The 21205-nt window shown below is 41.3% G+C and overlaps 2 protein-coding genes across 2 annotated transcripts; both read left to right on the top strand.

The window, feature by feature from the left end:
• The first annotated feature begins 4886 nt into the window (after positions 1-4886).
• LOC120383764 (olfactory receptor 1009-like) lies at positions 4887-5819 on the top strand. Its single transcript, XM_039501994.1, has one exon. It carries the CDS (start codon positions 4887-4889, stop codon positions 5817-5819), a length of 933 nt encoding a protein of 310 aa, XP_039357928.1.
• A 13574-nt stretch (positions 5820-19393) lies between these two features.
• Positions 19394-20326, top strand: LOC120383823 (olfactory receptor 5V1-like). The gene has a single exon (XM_039502086.1). It carries the CDS (start codon positions 19394-19396, stop codon positions 20324-20326), a length of 933 nt encoding a protein of 310 aa, XP_039358020.1.
• Positions 20327-21205: the final 879 nt, after the last annotated feature.

Genomic DNA, 21205 nt, shown 5'->3' on the forward strand with positions numbered 1-21205 from the left:
AGATAACCCTACACACCTCAAGTGGTTTCACTTCTCCAGCTAAAGGGTCCAGGGATCACATCCATAGACCTGTTGGATGTCTTGAGATGCTGTATTCCAGATACAGATAGATTAGATAATCTACCTACTTATTGTTTTGGCTAAGAATACAGAGAAAATCACAGGTAAAAATGATCTCACCATATTTATGATCCATATTTAAAAGGCAGTTGAGTTGATTTCTATTCCTATTCATTTTAATGTTCAATTTCAAAGGACCAGATTTTGCTCCACTTATCTAGGGGTGGGTCTCTCTGCAGAGTCCCATTGACTTCTGCTGGGATTCAACACTCTGCTCAGACTGTCAGTTACAGCACAGGAGCTGTGTCTGGCAACCCAGCTACTATATGAATCACCCAGCTCTCTCGCTCTCTCTCTCAACAGCACTGAGACAAATTAGATCAATTGGTGCATGTTAGCAGTAGTGTTTGTGTTTGGGGGTGGTGAGGATTGGGGCAGGGCATTTTCTGGAGATGGCGCTTAGCTTTGGAGTTCCCTTTGCACAGAATCTGACTTTGACATTCTGGTTCTAGTACAAGATCTCTTGGCTTGGGCATTTGTCTGATGAGCTGATAAAGGGGAAAAGATTTAGTTTCTCTCTGGCATACATAAGGGTTTAAACATCAATTTGGCATTGGACAGAACACTGGCTTCATTTCCATTTCCACTAAAAATCAATGTCAAAATAGCCATTCACTGCCAAGAGGGCAGGACAGATTCTCTTATGTATGAGCAGCCTGATATTCAGAGTCAAAAAGAGGAAGTTCCTGAATAAAATGTATCCCCATGTGTCACCTATAAATACTGACTGACCAGATTCTGTAGGTTTAGGTAGTCAGGAGTCTTGTTAAACCCTCATCAGAATTCCTGTATTTCAGGTGCTCAAATTAATTCATTCTCCTTGGTCTTTCCTTCACATTCTCATAGTGCCTAATAGCGGTGTCTGCTGGAAGTCACTGACCACGATGTCTTGCAGTCCTAGTATGTTTTACCCCTAGCTCCAGTGACTGCTAGGATTGTGTTTGTTCTAGTTTTCTATAATTGCTCACCTCAAGGCAGCATTCTTCATACTTCACCATCCTGTCTCCTTGGGTTTTTTGATCATCTGCTGGCACAGCAACATCAGTTAACATGGGCTTGTTTGCTGTCTTTTTCCACAACTATGTCTGGCCTATTTGACTGCACCATTTGGTCTGTGACAATTGCCAGTTTCCATAAATCTTACCATCTTCATTTTTTAGAGCTTGGTGTTCATAATAGTACAGTTTGTGGCAAGTATGGAGTTGTACAGAGGCTCTAGTGCAGGCAATTAGCAAATTCAGAGTATCTGTTCATATATTCTATCCCAGATAGGCTCTAGCGGTTGCTCAACACATGTTCCACCATCTCTTCCTTTTTAGAACACATTCTGCGGCTCAGGGAGCAGTTCTCGGTGAATTTTACTTCTTACATAATTAAACCCCGTAAGGATTTTTCTTATCCACTCATAATGAAGTTCTGCCTCCTTTTTTCAGGGATCCTTCTACAAGTCATGAGTTTGTCAATCTTCTATCACCAATAGGTTTGATCTCTCTCCATTGCTGTCTGTGTATTGATCTCTATGTAAACCTTTCAAATCTTCTTTTGGCAGTTTGCTTTCTCCTTTCTTTCATGCTTTCTTGGGCTTGCATGCAGCTCAGTCATTGCTTGTTATCATGACCGAATGATCTTTATTCTGGTTAACTCCTCATATATTTTGATATTATAGTCTTCAGTATGTATTGCTTCCTCCCAGATAGCAGAGGTTTTCCTTTATCACATCATGGGATGTACATTCTGTCCATGACTTGATTGCTATCTAATACTCTATGTGTCACCGGCAGCTGTCTTCTTTGGATGTCATTTTTTTTTCTTCTCCTCTCGATTCCACTTGTTCACTCCAGCAATATTTTGTACTACTGGCATCCCCCCACATATTAATGGCTCAGATCAAATTCTTAGACTTCAGTTTTGTCCATACAGCTGATCTTGTACACCTGTAATATTCTTTTCTCACTTTTTCTTTCAATTTCTCATTTTGTAGCTCTGACAGTTCCCTGATTCCAAGATATTTGTAGGGGTCATGCTGAGATATCATGGATAGTTCCATCATTAACTTGTATGTCATTAGATTGTACCAGTCTGGCCACGTTTACAGATGCTGACACAGAGTTAGCCAAGTCAACTCGTAGCTTTATATCTTCACCAAACATTTCCACACATCATCGATCTCCGTAGCTCCTTTTTGCGACTGTTTGTGTAGTTTCAGATTGCTCATGTCTAACAAATTGTTAACTGGTTGTTGGTCTTTGCTGATATGATAAATTTTGGTTATCTCAACAAGCATCCATGTCAATGGCAGCATGGTTATCATAAACAGCACTGGTGCTAAGGAATCCTCTTGAAAGATTTCTCTTGTAATTTGAACCTTATCAATGTGTCCCTTCCAGGTAAGAGTCTAGGGTTAGAGTCTAGTACTCCAGTTAAACACAGATTGCTGCAGAAAGGAAATTATCTGCAGATAAAACTTGGACATTTTCAGTGTTTCGGTGATCCTTGATTGTGAGACACTGTTGGATGCTCTCTGGTAGAAAAAAGTTTAGCCATTGTGTGGGTAAACTTTCTATGTTTTCAATCTTCTGTGATCCTCCTATTTAGCCAAAGGTGGCCTTTTGTTCCTTTCATGTTTACTGTGCTGCCTTTTTGCTCAGGAACCAGCTTTTCATTGTGAGCTAACACTATCCAGATCGTCTTTCCCAGAATTATTGTTAGAAATTTCCTTATAGTTGGCAAACATGTGGTCAGTCTATAATTCATAAGATCACTACTTTTCTTTCTTTCTTTCTTTCTTTCTTTCTTTCTTTCTTTCTTTCTTTGTCCCTGTCACCATCCATTTTTGAAATCCATTCTTCAAACATTTATTAAGTTGTTCAAATAAACAATCATGGAGTATTGCAAGGTTTTTCAGCCAGAATCCAAGCATCCCATCTGCTCCGGGTGATTTCCAGTTTTTCATTTATCTCAGTACCTCATTTCTTTCTTTGGTCTTTCTGTGTATTCCTCTGTGCTTTGTTTTTGTAAACTTTTTCTTTCATTTCTAATCTGGTGCGCTCTCTGCTTATGTTGTACAGTCTCAGACCAGATTTCCTTCATCATCACTAAGTGATCAGTTTCTCTCTACATTGTTCCTTCATAACTCTCACATCTTTTCATTCAGCTGATATTTCATCTCCAAGGCTGCTGCTCTTTTCTTTTCAAATGATTTTTCTCATATTCATCCAGTAGGCTGGTATCTCAATGAAAAAGCATACTTTTTTTTTTAACCTTCATTTCCATGGAGGTTCTTGAAGACAGGAAGTTTTCCAATGGTTCATATGTTCAGGTGGCTTGATGTTAAGCCAATGATCTGCTACTGTTACTGTAGCATAAATTATATAATTGTACTGGCTAATCGTTGTAGTTTCCTTGAGCACATCATTAAGTACTTGCATTGTATCATCCAATGTGTGATGGTCTACAAATTTCAGTTGGTAGTGCTGGTGTTCAATATCTTTTACACTCTGCATGATCTCAATCAACAAATCCTTCATATTTTCTGTACTTTCTTCAGGTGCTCTTTCACTCATATTTGTCCTCAAATTTACTTCCATTTCTGGCTTCTGTTTATCTATGTCACTTCTCCCACCAAAATGTTTGTACATAGTTCTACATGACTAATCTTCTTTTCAGGGTTTCAATCTGCATTTGTGTAAATTCTCCTCTTTGGAATAAAGCTCTCAGTTGTGCAGTGAGTCTATGCTTGGTCGTTTCTTTCTTGGTGGTGTCGTTTCTCTCCTTCCAGTGTTGGAGCATTTTCTTTTCTCTAGGCTCTCTCTTCTGGTTTTGCTAAAAGACAACCACAGATCACTTTGTGGTTTATAAGACAAATTGTTTTCTCTCTGTTGTCAGAAATGATCTCTGGTTGTTTGGACAGTTGCATGATACATGAGGTTGCCCACCTCCACACAAAACACTCTGCTGGGGAGGAGGCTGTCATCCAGATACAGTCTTCTGAGGCCCACTTTAGAGGTAATTGATAATTATTATGAATGCCATATTCTCCATACTGGTTTGGGTTGACAGGCTATACCCTGTTGGGTGGAAACCCAAAATTTCTAGGCCTCAGAGGTTTCTTCCTCTTCTAGAATTCTAGACATTTTCATAGGGATCAATCCAATAAGATTCTACAGATATTACATTCTGTAGTTTTTGTAGAGTATTTATAGAATTGGCCAGATCCCATGCTGGTGTGCATCAGCCATAGCTCCATAGGCATCAATGGGCCAAATCTCCAGCTGCTGTAACTCAGCCATAGCTCTATTGAAGTTAATGGGACTGATGAAAGAGATATTAGGTTAGACAGAGACAGCAAGGGTGACTCTATATCCTGGTGGTTAGGCCATTCACCTCCAGATGCAGGAGGCCAAGGATCCAGTCCCTCTGCTCCAAAGCTCTTTTATTATTTAACCACAGTGGAGCAGCTTCAACAGGAGAGAACGAGGGAGCTCTATGTCCAACTATCCCAATATCACAGCTGAACAGTGTTTCTGTAAGTACCAATGGGGTCTTATCCTTTCATTTAGGGAACTAAAGGAGTAGTTTGGTGCCAAAGTCCTTTTCTGCATCTAGCTCCATTTTTTCTATTTTAAAAACACATTTTATAGGATGTAGTAGGCCTCTTTACATTCATCCTACTGATCAGATGATCTCCACAGGCCATTTAAATTTATTTGTGTGTTAATTTTATTTTGTTTCCAGTCTGACAGGTCAGTTTTCCTGAGTAAGGATCCATGGGAAATCAAACCGAAGTGACTGAATTTATTATCCTGGGACTTTCCAATGACCCACAGATGCAGATTTTTCTCTTCCTGGTGTTTTTAGTTGTCTACCTAATCACGCTTTTGGCAAACATGGTGATCATGGTGGTGATAAGGGCTGATCCTCACCTTCATACCCCAATGTACTTCTTCCTGTCTCATTTATCCTTTGTTGATATCTGCTATTCCTCAGCCATTGTCCCTAATATGTTGGTGGATTTCCTAGCAGAGCACAAAACTATTTCTGTCAATAGCTGCATTGCACAGATGTTCTTCATTTTGCAGCTGGCTACTACTGAATTTTTTATTCTCTCAGCGATGGCTTATGACCGCTACGCTGCCATCTGTGACCCATTGTGTTACTTGGAGAGAATGAGCAAAGGGATCTGTGTTCAGCTGGTGAGTGGTGCATGGGCAATAGGGTTCTTCCATGCCCTACTTAACACAGTTTTTGCCCTCAAGTTGCATTTCTGTGGGCCCAGTCAAATCAACCATTTCAGCTGTGAACTCCCTCCTCTGTTACAACTGGCCTGCAGTGAGAGGCTCACCAATCAAGTGCTGCTTCTTACTTCTGCTGTGATATTTGCATCAAGCTCCTTCCTCCTCACCCTGATCTCCTACATTCACATTATCTTCACCATCCTGAGGATACGCTCTGCGGAGGGCAGGTGTAAAGCCTTCTCCACCTGTAGCTCCCACCTGATTGTGGTTGGCTTATTCTTCCTGACAGGTTTTCTCCAGTACACAAAACCCAGCTCGGTCTCCTCTGTGGTTCTGGATGAAATGTTCTCCATCCAGTACAGCATCTTGACCCCCATGTTAAACCCCATCATCTACAGCCTGAAAAACAAGGAGGTGAAAACAGCTATAGGCAAAATGTTTCAGAAATTCAAATTTCTCAAGTAGTGTCAATCTTTAAAAAAAAATAAAAATAAAGGGGAATTGAACTGAGAATAACATGTGCTTGGGAGATTCTCAGCTCAGATATCAGACGCTTTGGGCCAAAGCCTCAGCTTGTCTTAATCAGTGTGGTTCCATTAAACTCAGCAGGCCACATCCACATTGCGTAGAAGAGACACTGGAGCAAGGGGGACAGTATCCTAGGTCTACATGTAGGTTGCATGCTAGAAGCACCAGAGTCTAGAGCCATTCATGCACATTTTCTTTCTTTCTTTCTTCAGTTCAGCTGTGGCCAATTTGTACCACTTGAGGATATGGCCAGTTCTATGAAAAGAACAGCTGTGTCTATTGCATTCTGTAGTTCTTCTAGAGTGTTTTGTTGAAAACCCTATTTAATAACTGTAATATCTTATAGGATTAATCCCTATTAATGTCTCTGTCTCCAATAATAACAATAATTAATAATGAGTGTGATCGCCAGCTGGGTCAAGATGCACAAAGAAAGTAAAGCTCTATTAGGTGAGATTGAGAAGGACACATATCAGGTATCCCATATCACAGGGCACCCACATGGGAGGAAGCAGATCCCTTTTTAAAATCTTTCTCCTTATTAGGCACTTGAAGAGAGTCTCCTACATCTCTAACTGCTAGGATACAATTTGAGGGGTTTCCTCCACCTAATTCTTTCTTTTTCTCTTCCCTCTCTTGCCATGGTTTCTTGCTACCTTAGGTGGGGTTAGAGGCTTCCAAGAGAGAATTCCAAGGCAAAGGAGATGTCTTCCCCCAGAGGAGATGGGGACTGAACTCCTGTGATATCTGCAGCATTTAGAACACAACCCTCTGCTTGACCTTTCCCATTGGCTAAGGAACCATCTGTCATGTTGGCTTTTTTAAAATCTCATTCTTAGGTGTCTATGTCTCCACTTTTACTGTGTAGGGAGCCTGGCTGTCCAATTCAGGCTCTGGGAACCAAATGATTACAAAAATAACCTAAAAATTATCCACTGCAATGTTCAGCATTAGAACAGCTACATCCCCTTGTGAATCTAGTTCTGGATGTAAATTGAGATAGCAACATTGCATAAATGAAACTAGGTTGATTTACATGAACTGGGAATCTGGCCCATAGTGTCCATATTCTAAATTGATTTTACATTCCTCAAATTTCCCTCACCATTGAGTTGGAAAGACCAGTGTATCATCGAGTTTCCACTTAAATCCTAAACATAATAGGAAGTGGTGCTGGCATTATGCACCCCAGTGAAATTCACCCTTAGATGCAGCACCGCAGCTGATGGAAAGCAACATAAGTCCACTGAAAGAAACAGGGCTACACCAATATATGTCAGCTGAGGACTTTGCCTCAGGGAATAAAGTTATGATTCAGAATCCACCTTTTGTCAAAGTTGGACTTACAGAGATATGGTCTCAGGTAAATGAAGAGCCAACCAGCAGGCTGGGATTTTCAAAAGATTTTAGGCAAGTTAGGTGCCCTACTCCTATTGAATGGGAAAAATGTAGTCCCAGTGACATGCTCAAGGTCAGTCAGAAAGTCGGTGGAGAGGAAGATATTGACGTCTGATGTCTTTCATCCCTGTTTCTGCCTTGGATCATACGATCATCCATGTGTCTGCTGGTAGTCCCATATCTCTTCCCATCTCAGCCTAGGACTAACAGAATGCACTCCCTGTACCCATTAAGAAAGATACCACCCTCTCCTACTGGTTTCACAGGGAGAATTTCTTCTTTCACATTCTTCACAAAAATGAATAGAGCTGGTGGAAAATGGGAATATTTTCATGAAAAAAAAATGTCCCTCTTTCTCACTAAAATTCACAACTTTTGCAACCTTCTCATTGAAAAGAAAATAGCATGATTTAGCTACTCTCACCTCCTGCTTTTGCAGGGTGTCACTCTGTTGGACTGTAATTTGTTTAGAACAGGAGTGATGACCACTTCTATGTGTCAAGTATCAGAGGGGTAGCCGTGTTAGTCTGGATCTGTAAAAGCAACAAAGAATCCTGTGGCACCTTATAGACTAACAGACGTTCTGCAGCATGAGCTTTCGTGGGTGAATACCCACTTCTGTGTGTTAGTTCTGGTCAAAATTTTTCCCATGTTCAGAAAATAAAATTTGAAAGTGTTATTTCATCAAGATAGAAATTTTCTATGGAAAAATCTGAATTTTGAAGAAATATTTTTTTCCTTGGGGCGGGGGGGATGATTCCATTTCAATTTGATGTCTCAAAATGAAATGAAATTTTGTTTCAATATGTCCAATTAAAATGAAAATTTTCATTTTGAATAGACATTTTCACTTAAATTGACATTAAAATGACTCCTCTCAAGCTCGTTGTAAATTAAATTATTAATTCAACATGAAAGTTTTCATTAGAAATGGACACTTCAAGAGGAAATATTTTGTTACAATCAAATTTAAAGATGAAATGTTTAGACATTTCTGCATCTATATCTTTTAGAATTTTTCATCTCATAAAAAATTGACATTTCATCTTTTTGGACCCTGTTGGGAGTAAACAAAATATGAAAATACAGAGCTTCCTGGGTGATGGAAATTTCTGTATCGTCTCTAATATTTGTACAATGCCAAGGACAACAAGGAAAAATTTCATAGATTCAGCTGTTTCATGGTTGTAAGAGGCTCAGCGGGTGAGAGGGAGGAGTGAGGGGGGTAGGGTAGGGGGAAGGCCAGAAGGGACCACTGTGATCCCCTAGTCTGTCTTCCTGTATCATGCAGGCCAAATGTATTTATATATATAATTGGATCTTAACACAAGGAGAATTTAACCATCCCCCCTCCTTTCCCCCACCAATTCCTGGTGAGTCCAGATCCAATCCCCTTGGATCTTAACACAAGGAAAAAATCAATCAGGTTCTTAAAAAGAAAGCTTTTAATTAAAGAAAGAAAGGTAAAAATTATCTCTGTAAAATCAGGATGAAAAATACTTTACAGGGTAATCAGATTCATATAGCCCAGAGGAACCCCTTTTATCCTTAGGTTCAAAGTTACAGCAAACAGAGATAAAATCCTCTCAGCAAAAAAGGAACATTTACAGGTTGAGAAAACAAAAATAAGACTAACACGCCTTGCCTGGCTATTACTTACAAGTTTGAAACATGAGAGGCTGATTCAGAAAGATTTGGAGAGCCTGGATTGATGTCTGGTCCCTCTTAGTCCCAAGAGCAAACAACCCCCAAACAAAGAGCACAAACAAAAGACTTCCCTCCACCAAGATTTGAAAGTATCTTGTCCCCTTATTGGTCTTCTGGTCAGGTGTCAGCCAGGTTTACTGAGCTTTTTAACCCTTTACAGGTAAAAGAGACATTAACTCTTAACTATCTGTTTATGACACCATCTAAAAGTGTTTCAGCTAAAGTGGAGGGGAATAATGGAGGTTGTTAAAATATAAGCCTTATTTAACTCTTTCCTTTTCAAAGACTTTATTTTTCCCCCTTCTTTTCTGTGTCTTTAATAAAAGCTAAAAAATATTTTAATGGTGGGTTTGTCATGGTAACAAGTAGGCAGAGCTCTATGTATACCAAATTCTGAAGCCTGTTTAACATTGTTCAGTGTTAGACAGTGATTGGGTTATGTTTGTAGAATCATAGAAATGTAGAACTGGAAGGGACCTTAAAAGGTCACTGAGCCCAGTCCTGTGCCTTTGTAACAGGACCAAGTACTCCCCTTGACAAGTTATTTTGCCCCAGATCCCTAAATGACCCCCTGAAGATTGAAGTCACAACTCTGGGTTTAGCAGGCCAATGCTCAAACCACTGAGCTATGCCTCCCTCCCTCCCTTTTGCTTCCCCCCGTTGGGGCATTTTTTCCATCTAAATTAATAGACTATGCACATGATAATAGTGCTGCACATGAAGTCTTTTGAGATCTTTGGATAAAGAAAGCTGCAGAAGAAAATAGCTCGCCTCTTGTACTGCCATTGTCTGTGTTGTGGAAACATAAGAATTACCATATTGAGTCAGACCTGCCATCTAGTCTAGATTCCTCTTTCTGGCTGTGACCAGAACCAGTTTCTCAGAGGAAGACTCAATAACCTGTCAGTACACAGATGTGGGATAATCTGTCTCCATAGCAGAGTCTCTAATTATTAGAGTTTGGTTTAAAACCTGAAGTTTGAGATTTAATATCCCTACCAAAAATCTTATCATAAAGAATTATCATCGCTCTGGCTATTTTTCTTCTGCAATCCTTTTCTGATTCTTCCTACATTTCTGGTCTCTATGTCTCCCGGGGGCAACGAGTTGCACATTTTAATTATGTATCTCAGTAGTGACACCCCCTCAACTGTGGTTCACCAAATACCCTCAACTTACATAAACCCTATAGAAACAAAGTATAACTTGGATGAATGGGCTTTTTCATTCATCTATTATGTTTATGTGCATCTCTTCTTCTCTATAGATATATAGAATACACTTGAGTATTTAGATTAAATGGTAATATCTAGAGACTGATCTCCAACGGAGGTTAACAGGACTTCCTCTTTTTGACTTTCTGAGGGATTGAGCCCAGTCAATATTGTGTGTGATCCAAGTCCTGCAGACAGATTCAGAATCATGGTAGTGGTCCATAGTCATACTTAACTGGAATATGATTATTCATGTGTTCATCCTATGCACTGGAGTAGCCATTTTGCAGTATTGGTCACTATATGAATATTTATATGAGCATTTGAGTTTTCACTAAGCCAACCAGATTGAAAAAGTAAGGTCTACAAGATGGTAATTAGATTTTCATTTTTCCAGGGCTCAGAATTCTGGGCACCGAAGAAGAGAAAGGAGGAAGTCTTGAATACAGGGGAAATGAAAATTTTAGGGTGGGTGGTTGGAGTTACAAGGATGGACCATGTTCAGAACAAACAAAGTAGGAGAAGTGGGAAGGTGGTACCAATTATTTAAAAAAGCTGAGGGAATCCAGGTTTAGATGGTTTGGCTATGCAAAAAGAAAATCGTGAGAACATATAGGAAAGAAGGAGTTAAATTTAGAAGTGGAGGGTAAGAGAAGTGTTGGAAGACCCAACATTAGATGGATGGATGTCATAGTAAAGGATTTGGTTAGCTTCTTGGTTTCAGAGGAAATATATACATGACAGACTAGAATGGATAAGAAGAACATGAAGACCAAAACCTATATAAATGTGAAGAAGGCTAGAAGAAGATTTGAGTTGGGTAAGTGCAGCCAGAGGTTCAGACACTATATTGCAAGATTGTCGTTGTGACAGAAATGACAATATCCTGTAATATCTTGGAAAAACCTTACTGAATTAAGTTTAACATGCTTGGAGTTTGTTGTATTAAAAATGCAAATGTTTAGGTACTGTTGTAAAATTGCATGGAAATCCTTTAGGAAGAAGTCATGAATAATGCAATCTCTGGTAGCTATTAGGAACTTCAAAAGACTATTGGGGACAATACAAGTGAAGTGGAGGTCCAAGAACATTTTTTGGGGAGGGGGGAGGAATGTAAATGCAGGCCCAGATTTAGGGGAGGCGACCCAGGTCTTGGGGGGCATGGGTCTCGGAGTGCTCTTTTTGTTGTTAGGTACAAAATACAGATTTACAAATCCTAGGGTATGTCTACACTACGGGATTATTCCGATTTTACAGAAACCGGTTTTTTAAAACAGATTGTATAAAGTCGAGTGCACACGGCCACACTAAGCACATTAATTTGGTGGTGTGCGTCCATGTACCGAGGCTAGCGTCGATTTCCAGAGCATTGCACTGTGGGTAGCTATCCCATAGCTATCCCATAGTTCCCACAGTCTCCCCCTCCCATTGGAATTCTGGGTTGAGATCCCAATGCATGATGGGGCAAAAACAGTGATTTTTTTGAACAGTGATTCTGGGAAAATGTCGTCACTCAATCCTTCCTCCGTGAAAGCAACGGCAGACTATCATTTCACTCCCTTTTTCTCTGGATTGCCCTGGCAGACGCCATAGCATGGCAGCCATGGAGCCTGTTTAGCCTTTTTTCACTGTCACCGTATGTGTACTGGATGCTGCTGACAGAGGCGGTACTGCAGTGCTACACAGCTGCATTCATTCACCTTTGCAAGGTAGCAGAGACGGTTACCAGCCCTATGGCACCATCTGCTGCTTTGGAAATTGGCAATGATGGTTACCAGTCATATTGTACCATCTGCTGCTGTCATGGGTGTTCCTGGCTGGCCTTGCTGAGGTTGGCTGGCGACACATGGACAAAAATGGGAATGACTTCCCAGGTCATTCCCTTTTTTATGTTTTGTCTAAAAATAGAGTCAGTCCTGCCTAGAATATGGGACAAGTCTACCTGAGAACCAGAGAGCACAGCTGCTCTGGGTCAGAGCCCCAGATATCCTGCAGAAATGATGAGCTGCATGCCCTTCTAGGGGGTGCCCCTGTAACAACCCCACCCATTGCTTCCCTCCTCCCACACCACTCCTGGGCTACCGTGGCAGGTCTAGGGCCAACCCTGTGCAAATGACTCACCTGGAAACCCTTCTTTTGAAGCTACACTTTGGGGAGAGATTGTCTGGCTGATTATACATGCAAGGTCTCTTCAAAGAGACAAACTCGATAAATGAGTCACTCTCAGAGTCGGGCATTGTTTTTGTTCTGAGGTAAGGGTGTGAAGAACATGAATCCACAGGAAAATCCCTGAGTGGGCATTGAAGGACAGCTCTTGCCAAAGCCCATCTTGCAGTTGGGGTGATCTCTCAAAAGTTTTTCTTTTTTTTAATTGGAGATATGCTAATCTCCTAGAGTTGGAAGTAACCTTGAAAGGTCATTGAGTCCAGCCCCCTGCTTTCACAAGCAGGACCAATTTTTGCCCTAGATTCCTACGTGGCCCCCTCAAAGATTGAACTCACAACCCTGGGTTTAGTAGGCCAATGCTCAAACCACTGAGCTATCTATAGGCTTCTTTTATTGGTTTTAGTATATTTTTCTGGGTAGTGATTTACCTTAAGACTAAACGTTTTGCTTAGAAAGATCTCTGTGGTAATTTACAAGCATAACAATTACTCTGTGTAGTGTCTCTGAGGAGAGAAGTGAAGCTGGTCTGTTAGGCAGGATATCTTTTGCTTGGATTAACACAGTAAAGGAAGGTAACAGGTCAGCCCTGGAATACCCCATGAGAAGGAAGGACAATGCAGGTCTCCACCCAAGAGAGGTAATGGCTGGGGAGCAGGAGGCCTGAGACTGGGTGCCCTCACTGACCATAGCAGAGGAAACTCAGGTGCTCTTGTCCTGAACTTTACCAATCATTGCACAGTCAGTCCCATTTAAGGAGCAAACCCCACTCAGCAGACCCTGAGAATGTCCATCTGGTTCCTGGCTCTCTTTCCCATGCTCCCTTTCCTGGGGAAAACAATGTCCTTCTGGTGCAGGTTTGTTTCTCATATGGTGCTGGCTCACTTCATGTCCACAAGACATGAAGTCTCTGCCCCAAAGAGGATGTTCTACCCATTGAACAGTGACCTGGAAAAGGACTCCGTGTCGCTCAAAAGCTTGTCTTTTTCACTAATAAAAGTGGTCCAACTTGTCACAGAGTGTGAGAGAGGCATGCTAATGAAACAATAAACGACACACGGAGAAGTATAAAGAGAAATAATGCTGTTAGTCTATCATGATGTAAAACATTATGTAGTTAATAAAAAAATATACTATTCACATCAGGAAATGTTCAAAATATGGGGACAGTTTCTGATCTCTTGAAAAAGGCATAGACCCATGTCAGTGGTTTTCATTTGTCAGTCAAACATTAACTGTGAATGCTGGCCTTGCTTTGGGCCCTTAACTTATTTCTGAACTCATCCTGATTGCACTGAATGCTTTGAAAATAATTTGGATGGGCAATTTCTTTTGCCTACGGTTAATCATGAGCTGCTGACAGAGCATGTAAATGGCAACAACATTGAATGGGTGAATAATTATAAGTATCTGGGTAATCAGATGATGGCAGGAGGTCTATATCTGAAAAAGTCACAGGTCTGAAGGATCTTGTTTCAATGGCATTTCAGCATCATTCAAAGGCCCCTGCTTAGGTAGCAGGATGTCTCTGTGACAACTAAGAAACAAGTGTTACATGTTGTTGTGATGACTTCTCTCATATATGCAGAAGAAACATATTAATTAAACACAGCTGAGGACAGGAAATGAAACAGTTTTCAGTGTCAAAAGTTCTTAACTTCTTAACTTCAATTTGTTTGATTTGTCACAAATGAGGAGATACTTAGATGATCCCAGCAAGTTGCAGTCTGGCATCAATTGAGAAGATGACTGCAATGGTGGAGTCATGTTCAACTTGCAGAAGAAGTTATGTTTTTACTGAAGCTTTTTATATCTGGGGTCAAAGAAAATAGAGCACGAGGCTGACTAAGAAGAAGGTTGGAAGATGCAATTTTGTGAGATTTAAGAAACCTTAATCCTCCCATACTGACTCTTGTGGAAGAAAGAAGACTTGCAAGGAACCATTTAAGATGGAAAACATTTCTATACACTGCCATGGCTGCATTATAGCCATGTGTATCTGCTGATGCTGTTGTGCTGCTGATTTATACAAAACAAACGGATTCAAGAGGAGACACTGAGAAAGCCCTGGCTCAATCTAGCCTAGAGATTAAAACACTTTCCTGAGAGATGGGAAACCAAGCTTCAAATCTCTGCACCACAACAGACAGAGGTGGGTCATGAATGAGTATCTCCCATTGACACCCAATGAGTGTCACGTGATGAGTCCCCATACCAATGTGTTAAACGTACTGCAATTCAATGAGGTTCCCTGTGCCTCTTTGTGAATTTAGCCTTTTTTTCCCCTTTGGCTCGGATGAAACTATTTGGTAAACTTGTTTCAAATTTACAAATGTATCAGGTCAATTAAAACAGCATTTTTGGTGAATCAGCTGTGTGTCTGTAAAATTTTTGCCCAGTTCTATACAATATAGCTTTTCTTTTGTCTCATCTCCTATCTTTCCTGCCATTTTACAGTCTATTTGCTCCTTTCTCATTCCTTAACCTGTGTATCCATATTGGTGATGTTTAAGGATGGCTGGCCTATTCCCACGCTTTCACATCCACTGCCCTCTTGTGGAATTATACATTACGACTATCATCTCCAGAGGAGTCTAGGGAGATTAAATGATTTGCTATTTGGATGTCTAACCCTTTAGCCTGCTTTAGAGAATCTGAGCCTAAATACATTCCATTTTAATTGACTGTCCCTGAGATTGGAAACCTAAATCACTTGGGTTCTTTTCATAATCTAAGCCTCAGTACCCTCATTCTTATGAACCATACACCGTTTTTTAAGGGCTGACCCAACGCAGCGTTCTTGGTAGCTTGTCACAGAGAGTGAACTTCAGGGATCTTGCTCCAGGGGGAATAAGACAGCATTTAAACAGCTCTCAAGAAATCAAGTCTTAGTCTTGGGGTCTGTTAAGGAAAAGGTCTTTGTTCCACTCCCACTGATAACACTTAAAGGGTCTCACTGCTCCTGGTAAAAAAATATTTGATGTCTTAAATGGTGTTTTCCAGAGGCAGAGAGAGAGATTTGACAGACAAATCAATAAGTTTGTATATAGACTAAGAAAACAAAAAGAGAAAATCACAGGTCAGAATGATCACACCATCTTTAAGATCTACGTTAAAAGGCAGGTGAGTTGATTCATGTTTTTATTCATTGTAATCTTTTATTTTCCTTTTAATTTCAAAGGACAAAGTTCTGCCCCTAACCCTTATTTAGGGGTGGATCTCTCTGCAGAGTCCCTTTGATTTCTGCCCGAATGCAGCAGCCGGCTCACACAGAGTCAGTTGCAGCATAGGGGTCATGGCTGGCAATCCAGCCATCTCTCTCTCTCTGTGTGTGTTTCTCAAGGCAGCACTGAGAAACTGAGATCAGCTGGTGCAGGATAACAGTAGTTTCTACTTTTGGAGTCTGTGTGTTGGGGGCTGAGTAGATTAGGGGCAGGGCATTCTCTAGAGAAGACTCTTAGCTTTTAGTTTCACTGTGAACAGTGCCTTTGTTACATCTTTGGTCCATCTCTTTGTTCAGGCATTTGTCTGATTAGCTGATAGTTTGGAAAAGATGAAGAAATGATCTCTTTGCTCTGGGATATATATGGGATAAACACAGATATGAACTTGGACAGAACATTGTCTTCATTCCCATTTACACTACAAATCAATGTAAATTACATTAGGGCAGGAGAGATTCTCTTATGTAGGAAAAGCCTGATATTCAGATGTGCAGGATCCTGAGTCAAAAGTCCCATTGGGTAGAATTTAAGTGATTTAGGAACAAAACTCCCATTAACTTACAATCAGACCCCTCTTTCTAAAATCATGTTAGTGTGCCTAGAGAGTGTTCATTTATTATGATCATTATTATGAGCTTTCACAATATATAAGATCTTTAAGCATAAATAGGGTAACGTTACTGTCTAAAATGTATCCCCATAAGTCATCAATAAATCCTTTGTGCACTGAGTCTGTAGGTTTGGGTAGTCAGGAGTTTTGTTAAACCCTCTGCACAATTCATATATTTTAGATGATCAAATGCTCTCATTTTCCTTTGACTTTCCCTCACATTCTCGCAGTGTCTGAGAGCTCTGTCTGCTGGAAGTCACTGACCATGATGTCTTGCACATCTCACATGTTCTTCAGCTGCTCATTCAGACCCTTAGGGATCACTCAAACTATTCCAATAATCGCTGGGGTCATCTGTGTTCTATGTTTCCACAATCAATCTACTTTGTGAAAGTGTTCTTCATACTTTGCAATCTTGTCTTTTTGTTTCTTTTTATGACACTATCTGCTAGCATGGTGATATATATTAATATTTGGCCTATTTTTCTGCACTGCTCAGTCTGTGAAAATTGCCAGACCCCATAAAATCTTAGCCTCTTCATTATCTACAGCACTTCTGGTTTGGTGGTTATAATAACACTTTGTTTAAATATGTACTTCCACAGAGACTCCAGGGCAGGAACTTGGTGCCTCATGTGTGTGTTCTCTCCTAGCCAGGCTCAGCAGGCGCTCCACAGTCTCTTCCTTTTCAGAACACATTCTGCAGTTCAAGGAGCAGGTTTGTTGCTTGATCTTACTTCTATGTAAATAACCCTTAAGGACTCCTCTTGTGCACTCATATTGAGGCTCTCTGTCTCTTTTCCGATATCCTTCTAGAAGACATGAGTTTATGCACCTTCTACCCCTAACATGTTTGATCTTTCTCCACCACTGTCCAAGCACTCATTTCTGTTTAAAACTTTGGAGTTTTTCTGTGGGGATTTCGTTTCTACTATCTTTCATGATTTCTTCTTTCAGGGGCGCGGCTTGCGTTTGGCCTCCCCCCAAGTCATGCCCCGAGGCGCCGAGCCGGAGCGAGCAGCCTAACCTCCCGCGCATGACCAGCGCGGCGTCACTGGGCGCGCTGGCTCTGCTGGACGCAGCGCAGCAGGTTCGCAGGTCCGGGGCGGCGGGCTCTCTGCTGCATGCCATGCCTGCAGGAGGGGTCCAGCCTCCAGCGACGCCCCCGCGCCCGCGCGCGCTGGCGGGCGTGCGGGCGCTGCCGGCTGGTCTCTCCCGCAGGCGCAGGCATGACTGCGGCCCGCGGCACAGCCCAGCCCCCGCCCCAGGAGGCCGCCCCCGCCCGCGGGTGGCGCGCCGCTGGGGTCTAGAGCCGGCCCTGGCTGGGATGCACTCTCAGTCATTGCTTTTTATCATCACCAGATGCTCTTTTTCCCTGTCTCACTTTTAATATGTTTTGATGTTGTATTCTTGATTATCAATTTCTTCCTCCACGGATAGCAGATATTTTCCGGTATCACACTGTTAGACGTCTTGTCTGTGTTTTTATTGCTGTTCAATACTCTTTGCATCACTAGCAGCTTTCTGGTTTGGATGTCAAATTTTTACTTATCCCCTTGATTCCACTTGCTCTCCCTGGCAATGTGCCACACTACTGTTTATCCTGTGTGATTGCTCTACCAAAATGTTTGCATGTGGGTCAACATGACTAATCTCCCTTTTCAGGCTTTCAGTCTCCATTTGCATAAATAACTCCTCTTTTCTATTAACCTCTCAGTTGTCCAGTGACTCTATGCTCAGTCATTTCTTTCTCGCTGTGGTCATTTCTCTTCTTCAAATCTTGGTGCATTCATGTCCTCCAGCCTCTCTCTTCTGGTTTTGCCAAGAAATAATAATAGGAGATATACCAATCTCCTAGAACTGGAAGGGACCTTGAATTATTATTGAGTCCAGCCCCCTGCCTTCATTAGCAGGACCAATTTTTGGCACAGAACCAGTTTCTCCTCCCTTGGTTTTCACACCTCAACTGCTAGAACAGGACCTCATCCTCCCTGATTGAACTAATCTCGTTATCTCTAGCTTGCTTCTTGCTTGCATATATATATATACCTGTCCCTGGAAATTTCCACTACTTGCATCCGACGAAGTGGGTATTCACCCATGAAAGCTCATGCTGCAAAACGTCTGTTAGTCTATAAGATGCCACAGGATTCTTTGCAGCCTTGGCAGTGAAGGAGCCTGTCATACAGCTAAGCTCTTCTGAGGCCCTCTTTATGGCAGTTGTAATATTTATCAATTTGCCTGTATTTGACTGGGTTGCCAGCCTATGCCCAAACCAGCATTTCTAATTCTCAGGGGTTTATTATTAATTATGAATTATTATTATTGTTGTTATTGTAGAAATCCTAGATATGTTAATAGGGATGAATCCAATAATATACTATAGATATAAAATATTCTACAAGAGTGTTTTTTAACTTGTAGTCCACAGACCCCTGCTGGTTCGTAGACCATGTTTAAGATTTTCAAAGGGGTCTGCACCTACATTTTTGAGGGTCCACAAATAAAAAAAGGCCAAAAACCACTGCTCTACAAAAATTACAAAATATAATAGAGAGAGAGTTAATTATCAAATTGGCCAGATCCCAAATTCAGTGGGTGTGAATCAGCCATAGCTCCATTGGAGTAAAGGGGCCAGATACCCAGCTGGAGTAAAAACAGCTGTCTCTCTGCTGATGTTAAAGGGACAGATTAGGCCAGAGAAAAACCGCAAGCAAGGGAATGACTGGTGGTTAGGGCCCTCACCCTGCATGCAGGAGATCCAGTATCCAGTCCCCTTTCTCCAATACTTCTTTCATTATTTAACCACAGTGGAACAGATTCAACAGGAGAGCCTAAGCAAGGCCCGCATCAGATTGTCACATAGTCCCAGCTGGGTGGGGATTTTGTGAATACCTGTGGGGCAAGTTTCTGTGATTTAGGTTCTTAAAGTGGCAGTTAGGGATCAAAGTCCTATTGTGTATCTGGCCCATTTTGTCATTGTAGAACACACAAATTCCAGCCAGATTATCCCTGTTGGTTTTCTAAATCTTGTCTATTTAAAGAAGATATATATATAATAGAATAGGGCTCTCTTTATATTCATCCTACTGAAGAGATGACCTCTAGATGACAGTTCAATTCACTTTTATGATCTGAGTTAATTTTATTTATTTATTTGTCTCATAGGTCCTAGTTTTGCTGAAAAAAGTATCAATGGAAAATCAAACCACAGTGACTGAATTTATTCTCCTGGGACTTTCCAATGACCAACAGATGCAGATTTTCCTCTTCTTGGTGTTTTTAGTTATTTACCTAATCACTCTGGGTGGTAATATAGTGATCATGGTGGCCATAAGAGCTGATTCTCACCTTCACACCCCTATGTACTTCTTCCTCTTCCATTTATCCTTTGTTGATATCTGTTATTCCTCGGTCATGGTGCCTAACACGATGAGGAACTTCCTAGCAGTGCACAAAACTATTTCTGTCAATGGCTGCATTGCTCAGATATTCTTCTTCCTCTTCTCAGCTGGTACCGAAGTTCTCATTCTCTCAGCCATGGCTTATGATCGCTACGCTGCCATCTGTGACCCATTGTGTTACATGGAGAGAATGAGCAAAGGGATCTGTCTTCTGTTGGTGAGTGGGGCATGGACCATGGGCTTCTTTTTTGCCCTTCTTAACACTGTTTTTACTCTCAAGTTGCATTTCTGTGGCTCCAACCAAATCCATCATTTCAGCTGTGAGCTCCCTCCTCTTTTACAACTGGCCTGCACTGAGACCCTTACCACTCAAGTGGTGCTTCTTACTTCTGTTGTGATAATTGGGTCAAGCTCGTTCCTCCTCACCCTGATCTCCTACATTCACATAATCTCCACCATCCTGAGGATACGCTCTGCGGAGGGCAGGCATAAAGCCTTCTCCACCTGCAGCTCCCACCTTATTGTAGTTGGCTTGTTGTACCTGGCAGCTTTTTTCCAGTACACAAAATCCAGCTCAGTGTCTTCTGTTGTGCTGGAGGAAATATTGTCCATCCAGTACAGTGTCTTGACCCCCATGTTAAACCCCATCATCTACAGCCTGAAAAACAAGGAGGTGAAAACAGCTCTAAGGAAAATGTTGGGGAAATTAAAGTTTCTCAAGTAATGTTAAGAATCAGAGGGGTAGCTGTGTTAGTCTGGATCTGTAAAAAGCAACAGAGAGTCCTGTGGCACCTTTATGACTAACCGATGTATTGGAGGATAAGCTTTAGTAAAGCTTATGCTCCAATGCATCGGTTAGTCTTAAAAGTGCCACAGGACTCTCTGTTGCTTCAAGTAATGTTGATTATCTTAAATAAATTAAATTACATATGTTTACATCAGAGCGCATAGAACTGTGGATAACTTTTGTTTGGGAAATTCTCAGCTCAGGTAACTGATGGACATGTTGGGACAAAACCTCAGTTGGTCTAAATGAGTGTGGCTCCATTGAAGTCAGCGGGCTGGATTCCTAGTTGAACAAGAGTCACTGGAGCACAGGGGACTTGATCTTGGGTCTCCTAAATCCACAGTGAGTGCTCTGAGCCCTGGGCTGTAGAGTCATTCACACATTTCTTCCTTTCCACTATCTCCAGATCTCTTCAATCTGGCCCATTGACTTAAGGCGATCTATGGCCAATTTATGCCAGCTGAGATTCCGGCCAATTCCATAAAAAGAATCTCTTAATCTATTAATCTCTGTCCTTTTGTTTTTTGACTAATTTGTTTAAACACCATTTAATATCAGATATCTTATTCTATTCTACTAAAATCTCAAGGATTTTCAATAAAAATTAATAAGGATAATATAATAATCATTGGAGCCAATGGGTTTACTCCCCAGAGAGGGCTAGATCCACAAAGGAATTTAGGCTTGAACAGGAGAGTTAGAGAGAGACCCACATGAGTGTATCATTGTGGTTAGGGCATCCACATTGATGGGGAGAGATCCCATCTTTAAATCCGGTCTCTATCAGGCACTTGAAGTGGGGCCCCACCACATCCC

Source organism: Mauremys reevesii, linkage group 15 (genome assembly GCF_016161935.1).
Source record: "Mauremys reevesii isolate NIE-2019 linkage group 15, ASM1616193v1, whole genome shotgun sequence".
Taxonomy (NCBI): domain Eukaryota; kingdom Metazoa; phylum Chordata; order Testudines; family Geoemydidae; genus Mauremys; species Mauremys reevesii.

What these genes read in the sequence shown, in the direction of transcription:
- LOC120383764 (XM_039501994.1), top strand. Translation starts at nt 4,887, where the DNA reads ATGGGAAATCAAACCGAAGTGACTGAATTTATTATCCTGGGACTTTCC.
- LOC120383823 (XM_039502086.1), top strand. Translation starts at nt 19,394, where the DNA reads ATGGAAAATCAAACCACAGTGACTGAATTTATTCTCCTGGGACTTTCC.